The following is an 18,900-nucleotide window of genomic DNA, read 5'->3' as shown; positions in this document are numbered from 1 at the left end:
ATATTGTGAATATATATTATTATGAATTTGCAGTTTATGAACACAGGGCCGCAGCTGTGTGCACTGCAGCACTTGCCATGAAAGTTTGGTCATCTAACCCCTGTGAGAGTTGATGCTGGACTCCACTGGGTTGGGTTGGGGGGGTATGTAAAAATAGAAAGTGACGTGCCCTCAAAAAGTCTAAAAAACACGTAATTTTGCTTTTATATAACTTCATCGATGTACTTAAAAAAAATTATTTTTTATTTGTGGTGTTGTCTCTGTTGCAATATGTGTTTATTTTTGTTTTTGTGCTGCACATCTTGCCCTCCTGTTTTGTACAATAAATGGGCCATATTGCAGCCTGAGGCCTGAATGTCCCCTGCTGCAGCTCAGTGTCTACAGAAGGGGAGAGCAAAAAAGAGCAGGAGGGGGTAAGATGAAAGCAACATGATTCACACCTCTTCCAGAAATGCTCTGATAGAAATGTTTCTAAAAGCTAAGCTCATACTTCAGAGTGTCATCTCACTAGACTAAAGATGCTGCTGATTTTTACAGAACGATACAATAATGGCTCAGCACACGGTGACATCGACCCACGCTTGCTGAGATGCACAGTTGAAACGAAAAGGTATCAGAGGAGTTAAAGCGAGCCCATGTTGAAGTGTGTGTGTGTCGGGGGGATGGTTGCAGCAGAGTGAAGACACTTTGCTTCTCCCTAGAGCTGTGGAGACAGGGACACAGATGTTGTAGAACAAAAATTCCCCTGAGAGAGTAGGGCAAAATCTCAGCTTTGCTCTGTGAGCACAGTTCGTGAGAGCCCGAGTGTCTAATTGGCTGCATATATTAACATCATTACTTTTGCCCTGCATCCCCAGACATCTGCTGTGAGAATTATGACCCTGGATGTGCAGATGGGGCAAGACTGACGCTCTTATGTGCTTTTAATTTTTTTTATTTATTTAATTAATTATTTTTGTTTTCACCATTTTTTTCATTTGAACTTTGCTGTTACTATTTTGAGTAACCCACAGTCAGATTTTCCATTATGCTGTTGACACCATCACACCCAGATTATGCAAGCATATTGTTTGTTTGTTTGTTGTTAGCAAGCGATGAAAATTGATTCACTGCATATGCATATTTATCTCCCCTACACATGTGCAGCCTATAGATAATTCACATTATAAAACATACATAAAATGTTAGTGAAAAAAAAGAGAAAATCCCAAGTTAACACCCTTTCGGTGTATTATTTTTTATAGCGAGATAGTAGAGATTTAACCAGTCTTTTCCTAAATCTGCAAATTGATTTGAAGGATTGGAGAAAAAATCATTTAAGAATCACTTAAAGTATTTCCCCCCCAAAGCTGTCATTTTATTTGACCTTTTGTGACATCATGTTTTACTGTTGCTTTGTGTTGTATATCTCAAGGGTGATCAGCGTTAATTCCAACTTAAAAGTCCTTCTAACTCGTGAAGTGTTTGATAAAAGTTCCAGATTTGCAGGACACAGGGGATCTACCTTGCCCGTCCTTGAAAACAATGACCACCGTCCACTCGCGTTAATGTCACTGAAGCCACTTGTTAGTCCTGACTGCTGTCTGGTCTAATACCATTTCTCTGTCGATGTTTGTGATTTTGATACATCATCCACTGTATGTAAAACATGAACGTGAGCAGAAACGTCCAAGCGACTGCTCGTTAAAAATAAAAATAAAAAATAAAAAGGGGGGGGGGGCTAAATTAATCGAGCTGCTCATTACGTGTGAAATTATGTGTAGTTACGTGGAGCGGAGTGAACTTGCTGCCGCATGTGACACGCGGCAGCGCAACACAGTGCTGTCATCCAAATTTAGCGGAGCCCCCGTGACTGACCGGCTAGCTGACAGAGCTCAACTTCTACATTTTTCTGCTGCCACTCTCTCGCTCAGGTGCTCCAACTTCCTCTCTGCGCTCTGTCAAGTGTTGATCGAGCGCGTGGATGTGGATTAAAGAGCGGGGTCCCACCGTCTGAGGCTGAACACCTGCACGTGGCGGAGGACTGCCTTCTTTTCCTTTGCTTGACCTTCATCCTTCCTCAGCTTCACTTCGCCTGTCAAACGAGCGCGGACGATGAGCTCATCTCTTCCCAAAAGCGAGTCGACCACCTCTCTTCTTAGAACATCGGGGCCCCACCGCAGGTCTGCCCACGGGGATCGCGGTCCCCACGGTCACAGGAGCCAGCGCTCTCACCACAATCATCCCGCCCGAGCTGGAGGCAGCGAGGACGCGGTCTGGAGGGAAGACTGCGAGACCAGTGTGCGGAGACCTCTCTGCCAACCAAGACATGCCGACTCTCGACATTTAAGTGACCATCATCGGACGCCGAAAAGTCATACTCACCGGCAGCCGACCACCCTGGCTGATGATGAAGATGATGAAGAATACACTCAGGAGGATGTGGGGCACAGGATGAACAGGCATCAGAAACAGCACATCGGGTCCTCGAGATCCAAACAGTCTCATCATCATCATCATCATCACCACCACGACTCCACTCGAGGTGAGGTGCCTCCCGCTGTGCATCCACAGGTCGGATCCAGACACGACAGGAGAACCTCACCAACCCCATCTTATCCAAAACACCAGGACGATGCAGCTTTCTTCTTCGAGTCCAGCGAGAGAGTCGTCACCGGGTCATCACCCAGCCTCAGCTCAGACCCACCTGCGACAAGCGCACCTGTCCGGCCAGCGGCCAGCCGCAAAACCAAAAGACTAAACGCAGCATCCTCTGAGTATGACTCCAGTCTTCATCCAATAGTGAAATCAGTTTTTGGGCAGGTAAGGAGGTTTGTGGGGAGGGGAGAACATTTAAACTTCGAAAGTGTTCGAAAGTTGATCAAAGTGGGAAAAATTGAATGTCATAATTAATTTATAGATTGACCTTCTTTAAGTTTTCTAAATCTTTTTAAGTTAAATTAAACAATGTCTTGTTTCGACATTAAGTCTGCAGAGTTTTGTTGTAGCATAATGCAAAGGGCAAAATATCAAGCTGTATTACTGCTCAGTAGCAGCATGAATAAAAAAAAAAAAGCAGACTCATTAACCAGAAGAAACTGGAACACTCGTTTTTTTTTTGTTTTTTTTTTGATTATTTGCACTAAAGAGAAAAACGTTGTTATTCCCCCACAAAGATCAAAATTGCGTCTATTTACAAAGTGATGCGGCTTGCTCACTTTGAGGTCCTTACTGGATTGCACTACTGGATCTTCATGTTCTGTGTGGACATCACATTCAGACCATCTCCATTCACAGATAAAAAAGAAAATGTTTTGAAAGTCCATCCATCCATCCATCCATCCATCCATCCATCCATCCATCCATCCATCCATCCATCCATCCATCCATCCATCCATCCATCCATCCATTGTCTTTTTCTTATCCAATTCAGGGTCAAAGCAGATCTTTCAGTATAAAAGGACATAAATAAAACAATCCTAAATGAATAAAATAAATATTGCTCATTAGATATTCAGCTTTTTACTTGTGGGTTCCTGTTCGTTGCTGCAAAGGTTTGGTCCATTAACTGCAGCATACATGCTTTTCATAAGAGCTGCTGAAATTCAGCAGCAGGTTTCACAGGTGAGATGAAGGTGAGGCTGGACTGACAGGGTGTCACCCGTTCTGGGCAGATTAAAAATGAATGCATCTTTTCAGTCCGAATCTGGCTCCTGTTTGTTTTGGGTGTCCATTACTTTCACGCTCTCTGTAGTCTTTCATGCATCCCGATATGAATGCAGTCACTTTCATTGTTGCTGTCACCTGAGTGACAGCAGGGGGATCAGCTTACCCCCCTGTGTGGAAAATGTTTCAGTGATGAGAGCCCGTGTGTCTCACGCACACACACAACGGTAAGTGAAGCGTTTGTAGAGATATCATTCGTAACATTTGCCAATAACGTGGTGAGTGACAAATGCAGGCTGCATCACTTCACCACCTGTTCACTTCCAAATAAACTAGTTTTCTACAAAGGGTGCCAAATTCCTCCTGTTACTCAGACAGATCAGGAAGCTGCACATGAGATTTTTCAACCCCCTCCACCCCATCTTTTTTTTCTCATTTCACTTAAAATCCTTCTTCATCATCTTTGGATGATAAAAAGCTAAAGAGGAGACAATTACCTCTCAGTGTGCTAATGTGTTCTAGAAATAACTCCTCAATCCAGGCCAGAGCTTCAATCAGTCTTAGGGGTTCCAGTGAGGCAAAATCCATCCAGCGGTGTGCTATATAAAGTCTCCAGAGCTGCTGATGTGCATAGAATAAGGAGATCTGATATTTTCTGCCTAGATCCCACATGGGAAAAATTCAGATTTTTGATTCAGGGGAACAGTGAGGAAGAATTACATTTGTGAAAGCTAGAAAAAGTATAAAAAGCTACAAATGTAATTTGAAAATGCAGGCTTACCAAACCAGCAAACCTACTGTAATTAATTCTGATTTTGGACGAAAATAATCAAATTCTCAAAGTGCTTTGTTTTGTGATATCGCCCGGAAGTTCAGTCATACCAAACACGGCCGTCAAAAGCTAAAATGAATTTGTGAGTGGACGCGAGCTAGTTGTGAGTCTGTGTGCATCAGTGTTTGTGTGAGGGAGCCAGCAAGCGAATGATGCATGTGTGAGGACAAAAAGTGAAGAAAGCTGAGAAGGCTTATGCAGGCATGCTTTCTTATTTATTTATTTCTTCTTTTGCACCTGCTCAGCGTCTTACCTAAGCTGTTTTATTTATTTGACAACACAATCGTCATAGTATGCCCTTTAGTACTTCTTAAATCAGGATGTGGCAGCTTGACACCGGGTCCAGCAATGAGGCATTAAACTCCCTGCAAACTCTTTCTTTTCATATTTTCTTATGTAACATCAAGATCTGCACACAATCCTAACAGAACACACTCGCTGCATGTAGAGAAGGCTAAAAATAGCCCAACAAGACCTGATTATGAGAGACTGGAGGAGGGCAGGGTGTTTTTTTCCTCTTTTTATTACTTTTTGTTTTGTCTTGGCAAAAATATTCAGGCTTCTGCAAGTGCGCTTCCTGATTGAGAAAGACGGTGAATGTTTTTTCAAGCCGTCATCTTAAAATTCACATTTTAATACGTGAATCATGATGACTCACGATGACCACAGAGGCAAGTGTGGGGGTTAGAATAAGGACAAATGTGTTTTGCCGCTTGCATTTTGCCGATTGTTTGTTATAGGGAGATTGTGGCACTGTGATTCACTCAAATTTTCTATCCTTAGAGCATCCATGCACCGTAATTAGCTCCCATTATCCCAGCACATTCTGGCCTTTGAACCATTCGGGTTTAAAAGGACACCTTGATCGAGGACAGAGCACTTTTACGTCCCAGTAGAAAATTTGTTTCTATTTTAAAAGCCCAACTACAGCTCTCGGTTTTTGTGACCTTGTTCTGCACACTCTCGCAGGAAATGTGGAAATGTAGTAGAGAACTGTTATTGAAAGATGTGTGATGAGAAATTATTATGAAGAGAAATCTCTTATTTTTTTTCTAAAATAATAGTTGAAGGATGTGCATTGACCAGCAGAGGGAGCAAGTATCATTTGTACCAAGGTTTTTGAGCTGCCAGTGTGCGGGTGAGGGATAGAGGGGGTGGAGTGGGGGGAGAATGTCACATCAGGGAGCCAGGAGAAGCGAAAGGGCCGGAAAAGAAAGTGAAGGGAGCGGGGAGGAATCGCATAAATGAGGGGGACAAAGGATGTAAAATAGGAATAGTGAGCGCCTTTACTGGCAGACCTGATGATTGTTATACCAGCAAACGCTCATCACCTCTCACTTCCTCGCTCCCACCTGAAAAGACAATCTAAGGAAAAGGTCTTAAAACACAGATTAAGTCCACTTCCTGTTACTCGTCTTGTACTCGCACGCACTGATGTTTCCTTCTCTTCCTTTCCTTTTTCCTTTTTTGACCTGGGTCATAGTGACGTTTGAGAGGGGATAAAAGGAGAGTGCCTACAGGGGGGGAAGCACAAATGAGTAATATGAGGAGAAAGATCAGGGTGAAAATAAGAAGAACATATCTAGAACATACAAAGCTATTTTTAGACATATGGTAGGTATATTTATATCTCCAAGAAGGAGGTAAACCCCTTTTTTGAGATGAGGATTAGAGGCCCGTGCACACACATGCACATGCTACATTATGAAGTGTGTGTGTGTGTGAGTGCATGTGTGCCCATGTGATGATGCTAAATATTGATGCAGACCTGAGGCTGAAAGGGAAAATCAGTGTGAGAGACTGCGAGACAGACTAGAAGGGATAAATGACTCAGAGGGAGAGAAAAAAAAAATCAGCAATAACTGACATGCAATAAAAAGACACATGAATATTTTTCCTCTGCTGACACACTGGATGTTTAACTCCTCTCACATAAAAGCAGATGTTTGAAAGAAAAATACTTAAATACTGACTATAATCTGACTCCAATGAATGAATCAGCTGCAGGATAAAAACTGTGACGTCTCAACCCAAACACAAGAAGATGACGCAAGTGCGCACTGCGTGTCTTTTCACCGCTCGGATATCCTTTGATGACGAACTCACAAACAAACCACATGAATTCTGTGGTCACAGTCTCCTTGTTTGTGTAATATTAACTCGGTGGCTTTAGAGGACAACGGCTGGTGAACTCATGTGAGCTTATTATTGCATCAGTCCCCTCCCTCACCCTCCTACTTCTCTCAGCTCATTTAACACAGCTGATGGCCGAGGATGGATGAAACAGGATTATGTTTGACCTCAAATCTCAAATAAATCGCAAAGGAAACGATTAATATTCCTGTTTGATTTAGATTCCTGCCTTGTGCGCGTATGTAGACTCTTGAGAAATGGTCACCCCATAACCATCTGATACTAATATCAACGAAAGTAAATGACATGCTTCTTAGTGGGTAAAGTATCCGAGAGTGAGTATGATGGAAAAGGGAAAGGATACAGCAAAAAGAGAGAGAGAGGGATGGATCTCATGCCCGTGCACACTACGGTGTGACATTATAAGAGCTGACGGCTCCTGTGTCTGACGTCTGATGTGTTCTGAAGTTCACAATGAGCCTGTGGTGAGAGGCTGGATGAATCACCCAAGGAACAACGCAGAGGAGCCGCTCAGATATTGAATGGGAGATAGATGTGAAGCAACTTGGGCGTGAATGTGTTTATTAGAACATCAGTGAATAGACAAGGTCGGACAGGAGGGGGAAATATTGATGCACGTCAGTGCCGCAGCAACCGACTGTTAAGTTACCACTAGGTGGATGTTTATGACAGAAAGAAGAACTTTTCCTGCATAAAATGACGACTACCAAAATCCTAAAAGCTTCTCCTCAGTTTTCTTTTTAAACATTACCAACATAATTAGATTTTCTATCAAACAACAGCTTGGTTGTAAGAAATAATCATTCATTTTATCATATGCAAAAAACCCAAACTGGTCATAAATAATAAATGTTTAAGGCAGAACTTGTTTACATACCTTAAAATATGCCTCAGAGGGAAGGGCTTTTACTTAAGAGGGACATGTCAATAAGAACATGTCTGAATTCTCACTTAAAACTCCTGCAATAAACACGCTGTGCATTTTAAAGTCATGCAATATATGTACAGTATGTATCACCAAATCACAACAATAGTCCCTTTAAGGCACTTTATATTTTAAGGTAAAGATGCTACAAAAAATAGAGGACACACTAACAATTAGATGGCCCCCCTAAGCACTTGGTGACAGTGGGAAGGAATAACTCCCTTTTAAGAGGTAGACACCTCCGGCAGAACCAGGCTCAGGGAGGGGCGGCCATCTCCCGTGAGCTGTTAGGGGTGAGGGGAGGAAGACGGGACAAAAGAAACACTGTGGAAGAGAACCAGAGGTCAATAATAACTAACGAGTAAATGCAAAATGGTATGGAAACACATATAGTGAGACAAAATGAAATGAGTGAATTAGCTTTAAGCTCATATTTTTGTTTGTTAAGTTTTTATTGCACCCTGGAATAAAAGGTACAGCATTTACTTTAAATGTGAAGCCTAGTAGGACAAAGTGTTGATCAGTCAATTAGCCCACATTTGCATTTGCATGCATTATCCTTTTCACTACTGTTTTTACAGAGGCTTCATTTTTAGAAAGCCACATTTTTGGTCATTGTGCCTGACAACAAATGTATGCTTGTGTGTGTGTGTGTGTGTGTGTGTGTGTGTGTGTGTGTGTGTGTGTGTGTGTGTGTGTGTGTGTGTGTGTGTGAGGCTGAGAGAGAGCATTTATTTTCCGTCTGTGTGTGTTTGCATTTGCACACACTGATTTGAATCCTCCAGCGCGGTGGTTCAGAATCCATGTGTCATTTCTTGCACATTTTAGCTTTGATCTGAATCCGAGCCCTTCAAGCTTAACGTGACTTTGTGATGCTTCTACGTCTTTGTGTGTATGTGTGTGGTCGACACATACGGGGAGAGGGAGAGAGAGCAGGGATGGATGCTGGGGGTAGAGTGGTGGGAATAGGGGGGAAGAGAGAGCGTGTGTTATATTTTTAGCTCCACAGCCCCACATCCAAGAGTGTCTAATCGAGCGTGTGTACGAGTGAGAGAGAGAGAGAGGGAGAGAGAGAGATGTGTCTGTGTGTGCATGTGCGTGTGTGCATGTTTGGATTAGTGTCTCCAGCATCTTGCTCAGGGGAAGGTAATATGCTTGTCCGAACGAGCTTCTTCTGTCACATTCGTATAGATGGTTTAGAACTGTGGGGTGAGCAGGACTTGGGGGAGCAATTGAGGGGGAAAAGAGCATGAGACAGACTGACGGACAGAGAGAGAAGAGAGAGAGAGGGAGAGAGATAACAGAGACAGAGAGAGAAGAGAGAAAGGGTAGAGGGAGGGAAGACACAGTAGGAGAGAGGATAGAATGAATAAGCAGTCTTTCTTTTCTACTTCTGGCATTTGCATCTCGAGCTGATTACATGCATGCTTCCTCTCTTTCGCGCATCTTTGTGTTTTTTCTGACCTGTCCGTCATTCTTGTTTACATATTTCCCTCCCTTTGTCTCAGTGTCCCTCCCCCTCGTTCCAGTGTCCTTGCCTCCAGGTCCTCCCTGCACACTCCTCTCCGTCCTATTCCCCTCGTACCTCCTATTATATCCCTGCTCTTCTCCCTGCCTTCTCCCAAATGTCTTCCTTTATTAGTCAATGACCCACTGAACCCTCTTTCGCTTTCTAATCACTCTTATTCCCATGCATGCCTGGAAACACTTGCAAACACACATGCATACACGTGCACTTACATGCAGGCTCACTAACACAGCCACAGTTAGAGAGAAAACATAAGACAGGAAGATTTTTTTTTTTTTTTGGTTTGTTTGTTTTTGCAATGGGCAACTCTGTAAAGTCGCTTAAAATTTTCACCAAGAAGGTAAGGTCCGCTTTGAGGTTTTTCATTCTCCTTGAATCTCCTCCTTCCTGGTGCATGTTTTTCTAATGGTTTGTCCCCAACCTGACCGATGGCTAGTTGACTGGATCTGCACTGACTGAGCTGGCGTACTGTTAGATATTTTACATTCAGGCTGTGTGGAGAATAACAGCAGAATAATTTAAGATTAAAGCTCGTCTCTTATGTACTTTTAGCCAAGTCAGGAGCTTTTAGTTTTGATCTTTAAAACTCAGTCTGCATTTACATGTTGACATTTTTAAGGACTTCAGAAAGATTTCTCTTTCCTTATCAGTGCATGTATTCACATAGAGGTTCAAGGGGCTGGTCAGTCCTCTCGGTTGACCTGTCGACTGCATCTGTGAATTAGGATCACATCACTTAAGGTCAGTCAGGCTGCACACCACCTTATCAGCCAGGTGAAGATGCTACCTTGTTGAACAGCACCTGCAGGATGCGATCAGGCAGTGGAAATGTTGCAAACAGGTGTGCTGTTTTCACTGGCTCAGAGTCTTTGGGCTTATTAATACATCTAATTTTGGATTACATCTTTCACGTATCAGCGTATGCTTGAATAGACCGTCAGTGTAGCAGGGAGACAGACCCACGAATAGAATTTCCTTTATTGCGCCAGCTGCACATCCTTGAGGAAGAACAATATGACAAGCAACTGTTGATGCCATCTGTGCAAAAATTGGTTGGAGTGCTGAAGAAGTTCTTGCTTGACTTCAGCGTTTCTTTGACAACCTCTCAGAAATTTTCTTTGGTCTTGTATGTGCGTGTGTGTGCGTGTGTACGTGTATTTTCTTTTTTAGTTATATAAAAGCTAGCGCATGTGTTCATAGTACTTTTCTGGCACGATATAGCCACAGACAGCCCCGCTCCATGCATCACTTGGTCAGATTACCCAGTGGGCATCCGCTCCTGTGGTGAAAACTGTAGGAATGCACGAACTGGCAGGACGACTGGCATGGTAACAGATGGAGTGTGAAGGTCATTTGTAGAGCGCATAATAGTGTGTGTTTGTGCATATTGCACAAGCATGCATATTAATTTTTCATTGCATATGCATGCAGATGTCTTGTGCTGACAGTATAAAGCATCTGAACATTGTACAAATTCATGTCAGAAAGATTTCAAACAACAGCAAAATGGTCCGCTGGTAACTCGTTGTGATATAATGTCTACTTCTCTACCTTTTAGCTTTAAATTCCTGCATTGAGTTGGATGTTAAAGTGCAGTAATTCAAAACTAGATCAATGTGACATGTTTTATAAGAGATATTGGTGCATTAAAATTAGTTAATCTCATCTTGACCAAAATGCACATTAGACTCTGTTTTTTAAATAGCAATCTGAGCTGTGTTGGTCTGCAGCTGGACCTTCTGGACCTTATTTGGCTTAGAAAAACTGTTTTAATTAACTTGTAGCCCTCTCGGTAATCACAATGACTGATGTGAGAGAACAACATTCGCCCCCTGGTTGATTGGCTAATTGGTGATTATAATTAAATGGCTGGCTGAACGTCAGCATCACCTTCAGGAAAACTGTTTTATAATGTGCACAACCCCCCCAAAAACAAAACAAAAAAACAGAAAACTAGCCACTTCTGGGTCATTTTAAGTAACAATCCCAGCAATAGTGCTGTAGCTGACTTGCATGGACTCACTATAACACTCTAAATGCCCTTATTTGACCTCGTGCTGAACTAAAAGAAAACCGTACTACTGCTTACAGATTTGCAATCTAAAAATAAATTGTGTCAGTCCAAAGCACAAACACTCTTGTAGAAAAAAAATATTAAGAAATTCTTTGATTTTAGTAGAGCTTGGGTCTTATTTTGTTAGTTCTGGCCATTGCTTAGATAATATTGCACCCTCCATTTTCTGTGATAAGATCTGGGGAGCAATCATGCAACTGCTTTCTACTACTATTATTATTATTATTACAATTCATCCCTGTAGAGCAAAAAAACTGATATCAGAGTTAAGTGTGACCAGTGTGTGGAGTTGGACTTGTTGTTTCCCCACATCTCAGCAATTGTGGTGAGTGCAGTGTTATCGTAATCACTGGAAACAATGGCCAAAGCTACTCAAGTCAAACCACATTGTGTAATGAATCAAAATGATCACAATAACCTGTGAGGACCATTAAAAAATGATAGGCACTATTTACATTAGGCTATTGCTTTGTGACATGAAAAGAGGCCTGCATCCTGCTCTGCAGTGTTCTGCTGTGCAGGATGGTTTTTGCCGGATGGATTTATACGTAGATGGCATCAGTTGCTCTGTCACTATATTTTACACCCACTTATCTGTCACTGAGATCCTTTCCTCTGTCATGACTCACCTGACTCCACACTTTCCAATGACTGACAGACATATGTCTGTCATCTATGATCCTCCTCTGAACCCTCCCTCCTTCCCATCTCCATGTTGGCTCCTTGTTGAAACAATACCTCAACAAACTGAGTCACACTCTCTACCCCTGTCTTTGCCTCTTCATCCATATCCGGCTACCCACCGGATGCTTCTTCAGGACCAGAAGAAGAACTACAAAGCAGTGCAATCCTGTGAGGAGGGGGGATCTGGGGGGGCCTATCTTGAGCCACTAGTAGCCCTGGCCCAGAATGGAGCCAACATGCACAACATACTGGGGCCTGCATGCATCTTTCTACGCAAGGGCTTCGCTGAGAGCCGGCAGGCTGTACGTAAGTCCAGAAAATATCATGTGCATGCATGCCAAGAGAGATTATAGCACACAATGCAGTACATGCACAACAACCAAATCCCATGTGTGTAGCAATCACCTTCTACTGTAATGTCAGCACTTCCTGCATGTATTGAAGAGTGGTCGGGCTTAGAAGATGGGTTTTTTTTGTTGGATAATTTAAGTTGAATGCTGAAAGGGCATGTGAGCATCTGTTATGCATGAGGATGGATGCATTTTGTAGCTGGATGGAGGATTATTAGGACAGGTTATGGCAGCGGCAGAAATGCTACTCACATGGTGATTATTTCTCTTCATCTATTCCCAGCAGCTGACAACACGACTCAAGGTCTTGTTATTAAAGCCAGGAGCAATGCTGAAATCCTCAGTGCGGACGACTCTTCTGATGATGAGCTCTCATATGGGACTTCTTAAAGGATACAGTGGTCGAGACTAGTTATTCTAATTCAATGGACTGACACATATTATTTTGTATTAACATCTTCCTTTAGTCTCTGTATTTACCCTAAATACTAACAATTTTCACTCATTGCGCACACATTCGTTCTAAAGACACAGTAAATGGTTCTGATTCTTTTCTGCTGCAACAAAGGCCATACATTTTGTTTCTGGTATTTCACTTTGATCCCACCGCCTAATTATAAATAGAAGACTCAATGTTTTATTAACTGTGTGATCCCACTAATAATTTCTTTCTCTCTATAGCTGGAGTGAAAACTGAAAGCTCGTGGCACTCTGTGGCACTGTGGTTGCCAATTTACTTTTTTACAGTGTCATTTTGTATGCTGGGAATTGGCCTGATTTTTTAAGATATCAGCAGTGTTTGGGTACTAACTTGCAATATGATCCTCCACAGGATCGAGAGCTGAGGCCAGAAGAAATGGATGGTATGCTATGTTGTTAGTAAAAAATAAAGAGTGAATTTTACAGTATTCTGAAGTAGTTTTCAACACATCTTTGTCACATTTACACTTAATTTCATTTGGTCTCAGAGCTGCGCGAGGCCTTCAAGGAGTTTGACAAAGACAAAGATGGGTTCATTGGCTGTAAAGACCTGGGGAACTGCATGAGAACTATGGGATACATGCCAACAGAGATGGAGCTAATAGAACTGAGCCAGCAGATCAACATGAACTGTAAGTTAGAAGTGTGCCTGTGTGCTTGATTCATTGCCAAATATGCATAAAAATTGAAAGAGAGATTTCTCCCTAATATGCATTCACTTCTTTTATCCTGTAGCGCTGCTTATCCATCTAGATTGTTCTGATAAGAGCCGCCCAGTTTTGGAGAGATTGGCTGTAGAGATATCAGTCTTCTCTTTTATGTAAAGGAACCAAATGCACTTACCTTATGGTGGATGCAAACTGAACGTGACACTCAGCTTGTGTGTTCTGGCTACAAGATTTGCACAGCCACAACCGGATTACCCAAACCTTTATTTGGAAGTTTAAAAGGTTGCCATTTGACATCCTAGTGTTCTTCACAAAAAGAATCAGGACATTTTAACTCATGAAATTCCCACTTCCTTGGTCTCTGGTCATCACTACATATTGCCATCTAATACTGCTATATTAAAGGTAAAATAAGCAGCTTTACGGCCAATCAGAACATTGAAGATTGATAAATAGTGCTAGCTGCCAGGATTTTGGGGTAAACTGACCCTTTAAAATTAGAGTTTACTCTTCACCATTACTATTCATATGATAATGTTGAAATGAAGAAAACAAAATTCTGCCAGTTTTTGCTCATAAAAGCTGACATTTTATCCGTCAGTGGGAGGACATGTTGACTTTGAAGACTTTGTTGAACTCATGGGGCCCAAACTTCTGGCTGAAACAGCAGACATGATAGGGGTGAAGGAGCTGAGGGATGCCTTCAAAGAGGTAAGGAAAGGCGGGATTTTTTTCAATGCTATATTTTCATTTAATACCAATAAATATTTTTTGTTTTTAGTAATGTGTTTATTTCCCATTTTCAGTTCGATACTAATGGTGACGGCGAGATTAGCACTGCAGAACTCAGAGAGGCCATGAAAAAACTTCTGGGACAGCAGGTACAGAGCTGCTCTCGTGCCTGTAGCTTTCCATCCATCACTGTCCAGCCTGTCTGCTTTTAAACCTTTGTGCCACAGAAGCTCACACTATCACACCAACCTGACTTTTCTAGGTTGGACACAGAGAACTGGAGGAAATACTGCGAGACATTGACATCAACGGAGATGGACGTGTAGACTTTGAAGGTAGAAAATACTGTGAAGTATGTCTGGGAACACAGTATAACCTTTTTTTCTGCTTTTGTCCTTCTCTCTCAACCTTCAGTCTATCTCTGAAACACACACGCACACAGCTATTTCACATATAAGCAAAATCCCACTATGTGTCTGCCTTATATACCAATACCATGCTGAGAGTGAGGTGAGGGGATGAAGCAGTAGGTCTGTCTCAGATAATCTCCTTGCCAAAGGTTTATGTCACCTCATAGATTACCCACAGAGAGAAAGATGTATACAGCAGGATGCCGGGGATGAAAATTTAAGGCTGTTTTGCTGTTCTCAGCAGTGTTACTAAACTTAGAGATACATAATTTCAGGTTTTTGGGTGAAGATCAGAAAAGAACGTACAAGAAGATGTGAGGCAGGAGAGAACCATCAGGTTGCTAATGAGGCTGACGAGAGAATAAATATGAATACTCAGCACTTGGTTATGCGCTCGAGTGCCTCGGTAATTGTTTTAAAGCTAAAAATAGATATGGAAGCAAATATAATTGGGTAGAAAAAGAAATGAGGTTTAGAAATTGCTCTCATAGACGGTATGAATTGGGGTCTACTCAGATCTACTTGAAACCTCAAGTTCAGCTCTGTTTTAGGATCCTGTAGTATTAGTATGTATCCAGTACTTATTTAATATCGTGTGCATGCAAGTGGATCAGCGATTATGACTTTTATAAGCCCTGGTAACACCTGCAGACTGATTCAACCTGATGTGTAGTTTTGCTTTTTGATATCTTTATTAAACTTTAATTGATTTTTTTGTCTTTTACTGGGAACTTTATAGCTTTTTTTTAAGCTTTTAATATAGCACAGCAAACTGATATCAAGGGTAAATGTGACGTGTACTGGACACAAACACAAAGCTCAGAGAGGCAGAACTCTAATAAACAAGGACTTATTTTGGCTGTTGCAAAGTGCCAAACAAGTCGAAACGCAAGAAAAAATAAATACCATGTGATAACACACAACTCGGCAAAGGAAAGGGGACACAGGACTATTTATATACACAAGGCTAATCACGGAGCTGGGCAACAGCCACAGTAAAACACGGACACACAGAACGTGCATACCTGACTAATAACTCCACAAATAACAAAAAGCTGGAGGCTTATCACACTTTAAAATAAATGAAAAATCAAAACCTAAACCATAACTACACGTAAGAACCAAACGGAGATCAGGGAATAAATCTGGAGACATAACAAATACTGTCTGTTTAGTTGCTTAACGCTCCATCATCTCAGTGTTGTGGCTAGCATTTGGCGCTTTACCACTGAAAACAGCTGCCTGCTGCATCTGGAAACAATGCTACTGGAGATGTGAGAGTGGCTCACAGCAGTTTGTTATTCCATAAAGTTTAAAGGTATCACCTGTATACACCAGTTTTGACACCTCAGTATATATCAATAAAGACATATCTTGTAAAGAAGGTCATGAAATATACAAGAAACCACTCAGTTAAAAAAAAAGACCTTCAAGGGTTCCTCTCATTCAGCTTTTAGAGGAAGAAAAATCAAAGTGCTAGTCTGTGTAGCCAAAACAATGAGCTAAAAAGCACAGAAATGCTAAACATAGCTGTGTGAAATCCAGTGATCATTATCTTGTTTGAGCCCAAAATTTACCCAACTATCTTCAGACTAACATATTATTAGCCCCATGACATCATCAGTACAAAATAAAGGGCAAAAACCGAGTTTCTCTTACGTAAACTCATGAGCCGATGTGTCATTGACTATTTAACTTGCATATTTTCTTTGTTGACAGAGATAGATTGGCAGTAATAATACCCAAGTTAATGCATGGCCTAGAGATCAAGTCATGCTCATTTAGCAGCACACGATCTCTGGCGATATCATTAAGACATTTTTTTTGGAAGCAATATAAATATATTCAGCACTTTGAAGCAAATACAGGCTTTCTCATATTCTGCTGCTACTGAGCAAGGTCAGCTTGTGCTCCAGTATCTCCAACAACCATACCGTAGTTCTGCTCCGTTTTGGCCACCACAGGAGGTCCCTGCACTGTGTGAATAATCTCTCCTTTGTTTAATTTTCAGAATTTGTGCGGATGATGTCTCGGTGAGTTCCTGGCTGAGAGCTAAAACGACAGCCTGGATTCTCTGTTGGGTTTTGGAGGAAAAGAAGTGCAAGTAGCACAGAATACTGATGAAGCTTGAACTTCTGAATCTGTCAATGAAGAAGACAGCAAAAAAAACAAAACAAGAAAACATATCAAACCCTGCCCTGAAACTGCCACGCTGAAGCACAAATGCTGACGACTACAGTCGGGAGCAACACTGTTAAGAATAATATGCTGCTGCTGTTTCCAAGAGCATAAACAAAACCAATAGCTGCATTTCTGACTTTTGCAAAGTAGTTTTTACAAACGTATTTTCCTTTAACGACAACATTTCTAATGTTGATGTGCTTTTTTCTCCTGACTCAATGGGTGAAGCTGTTTTGCTCACCTACAAACTACATGCTATTACACTTTAATAATTGTAGCAATTAAGAAGAAGCAGCAGTATGCCAGCAAACACCCGAACTCATACAGCACATTCCTTTTTTTAATGCCGAGCGTATCTGAAGCACAAATACAAATGGCAACATAGAAACATGTTACGTGACCCCTGTCAAGCAGCGTGTTTGTGTTTTGTGCATACTGTTGTTTCTTTCCACCTTGTGCTGTACATGTGTTATGTCACTGGAGACTATCGTGACCCAGTATTTGTTCGGTATATGTTATGTAGCACCGATACAGTTCTCATGACTTTAATAACATTATACCTATTTTACTGTGATATATAGACTATACATATATATTTATGTGTGTGTCATTGCCACTGTGCATAAGACTGACGGACTCTTTCAACTGCAACTTGCTAATCTTGAAGATAGGCCTTACTTTTTATATATACGCTGTGTTTTGCTATTTCTGAATTACTTCCGCGAGTATATTCAGAATACACAAAACATGTTTTGACACTGAGAAATCATCCACGCCTGACTGTGCAAGCGTGGGATCAACAAAGAGGTAAATTATAGGTGGTAAAGAGATGGGGTTAGTGCTTTTATTATCATCAGCGAGCTTTGATAATTTTGAGTTTCTTTGTGAGTTTTGCTGAGTGAACAAAATATTTGTGAAGTTAAAAAAAATCTCACTTGGTGCAACATTTACACTTTTACCTTTAATACCTCAAAATCAGTCAAACGACCAACCTCACTCTCGAACTCCCTCCTGGCACACGCTTATTTTTAATACACTGCACGGACAAAGCTATTGGGCCACCTATACACTACACCTAAATCCCATTTCTTAATTCCCACTCTAACTCTGTTTGAAATGCTGACTATAAGTGATAGGTAAGTTCTCTGTCTAATTTTGCTACAGTGTTACAAAGTCAAATGATAAATTTAACTGAATCTAATTGAATTAAATGCACTTGATTGGCATATATTTAGATTATACAAAATATATTTTCTTTAATAATGACTTATTTGAATAAATTGACCTTTGATTTTATATAGTTCAGTTGCACTTTGCTCAAAATTATTGTTTCGTGTTTATGAGGGTGAAGAATCATTTTTTGTGTGTGATTGGTCGCGATCTCTATTCCACTTCAACCCAAAGGTGTTTGTCGGGGTTGAGGTCAGAGCTCTGCAAGTTCTCCCACACCAGCTATGCCTTTATGGACCTTGCTTCGAGTACATTGATGCTGGAACAAAAAAAAGGGGGCCTTACCCAAACGGTCCCCACTACGTTGGAGAATTGTCTAATATGTCTTGTTAAGATGAAGCTATGGGCGGTCCAATATTTTTGTCCATGTAGTGTACCAGCTTCCTTACCGTCATTATTATTTCCAAGGAAGCAGTGGAAGCTTCTTTATGGTAAAATAAAAAGCCAAAGAAAGTTTACAAACATTATTTGTGAGTCTAATCCAGTTTGGTAAGTAGATGCAATATTTTTCAGAAATTTGATGCACTGAATTACCTTTTCAAAACGACTGCGTGAAATGCGCTTTAGTTGTTGGGACAGCTAAATTATTTGTAGACTGTTCATGAATGGATGTGAGGGTATATGCATGCTGTTTAAAAAAAGAAGAAGAAAGAGTTGTGATTTTACTTGTTTTAACTGTGTGAAACTATGCATGCTAATAAACTACTGCAATTTGTAGCAGAATCTAAAAGAAATAAAGATTTTTATTCCAAATTGAGATTAGGCCATGTGTGAATGTGTGTTTCTTCTTAACCTCAAACACTGTGATGGGGATGTTTCCTTTCTTTCTTTGACTTCTTTTGACACAGAATTCACATTTTTATTGGACAATAAGATTCTTGTTTAAAGAAACTTTGAAAATATTGAGACTTGACTCTCATCAGACCTACTGTAGTATTTGCACTCCATACTAGCATCTGCTCACATCTTCACATAACAAAAAAGAAACCCTTGTTGGATGCCTCATT

General features: G+C 41.2%; 1 protein-coding gene across 4 annotated transcripts; it reads left to right on the top strand.

The window, feature by feature from the left end:
* The first annotated feature begins 1,786 nt into the window (after positions 1-1,786).
* Positions 1,787-18,650, top strand: cabp1b (calcium binding protein 1b). Of its 4 annotated transcripts, none has more exons than XM_086300632.1 (8): positions 1,787-2,802; positions 11,977-12,144; positions 13,025-13,055; positions 13,161-13,304; positions 13,942-14,051; positions 14,147-14,221; positions 14,335-14,407; positions 16,494-18,650. In XM_086300632.1, exons 1-8 carry the CDS (start codon positions 2,095-2,097, stop codon positions 16,517-16,519), a joined length of 1,335 nt encoding a protein of 444 aa, XP_086156758.1. In that variant the 5' UTR covers positions 1,787-2,094; the 3' UTR covers positions 16,520-18,650. The 4 variants fall into 4 exon arrangements, with proteins under 4 accessions (XP_086156758.1, XP_086156759.1, XP_086156762.1 ...); XM_086300636.1 differs by lacking the exon at positions 1,787-2,802 and adding an exon at positions 8,795-9,433; XM_086300633.1 differs by lacking the exon at positions 11,977-12,144 and having other exon boundaries at positions 1,788-2,802.
* The last annotated feature ends 250 nt before the right edge of the window (positions 18,651-18,900 follow it).

The sequence above is a fragment of the Aulonocara sp. 'chitande type north' Nkhata Bay genome, linkage group LG7 (genome assembly GCF_057382095.1).
Source record: "Aulonocara sp. 'chitande type north' Nkhata Bay isolate Kocher_YH1m ecotype deep benthic linkage group LG7, A_spYH_male_GT1.1, whole genome shotgun sequence".
In the NCBI taxonomy this organism is placed as follows: domain Eukaryota; kingdom Metazoa; phylum Chordata; class Actinopteri; order Cichliformes; family Cichlidae; genus Aulonocara; species Aulonocara sp. 'chitande type north' Nkhata Bay.
This window is presented reverse-complemented; position numbering and strand designations above follow the sequence as displayed.

Bases quoted from the DNA above. Each gene is read 5' to 3' on its own strand.
- cabp1b (XM_086300632.1), top strand. From the start codon at position 2,095: ATGAGCTCATCTCTTCCCAAAAGCGAGTCGACCACCTCTCTTCTTAGA. The intron at 2,803-11,976 runs GTAAGGAGGTTT...ATGCTTCTTCAG, and splicing joins TGAAATCAGTTTTTGGGCAG to GACCAGAAGAAGAACTACAA. The intron at 13,305-13,941 runs GTAAGTTAGAAG...TTTATCCGTCAG, and splicing joins CCAGCAGATCAACATGAACT to TGGGAGGACATGTTGACTTT.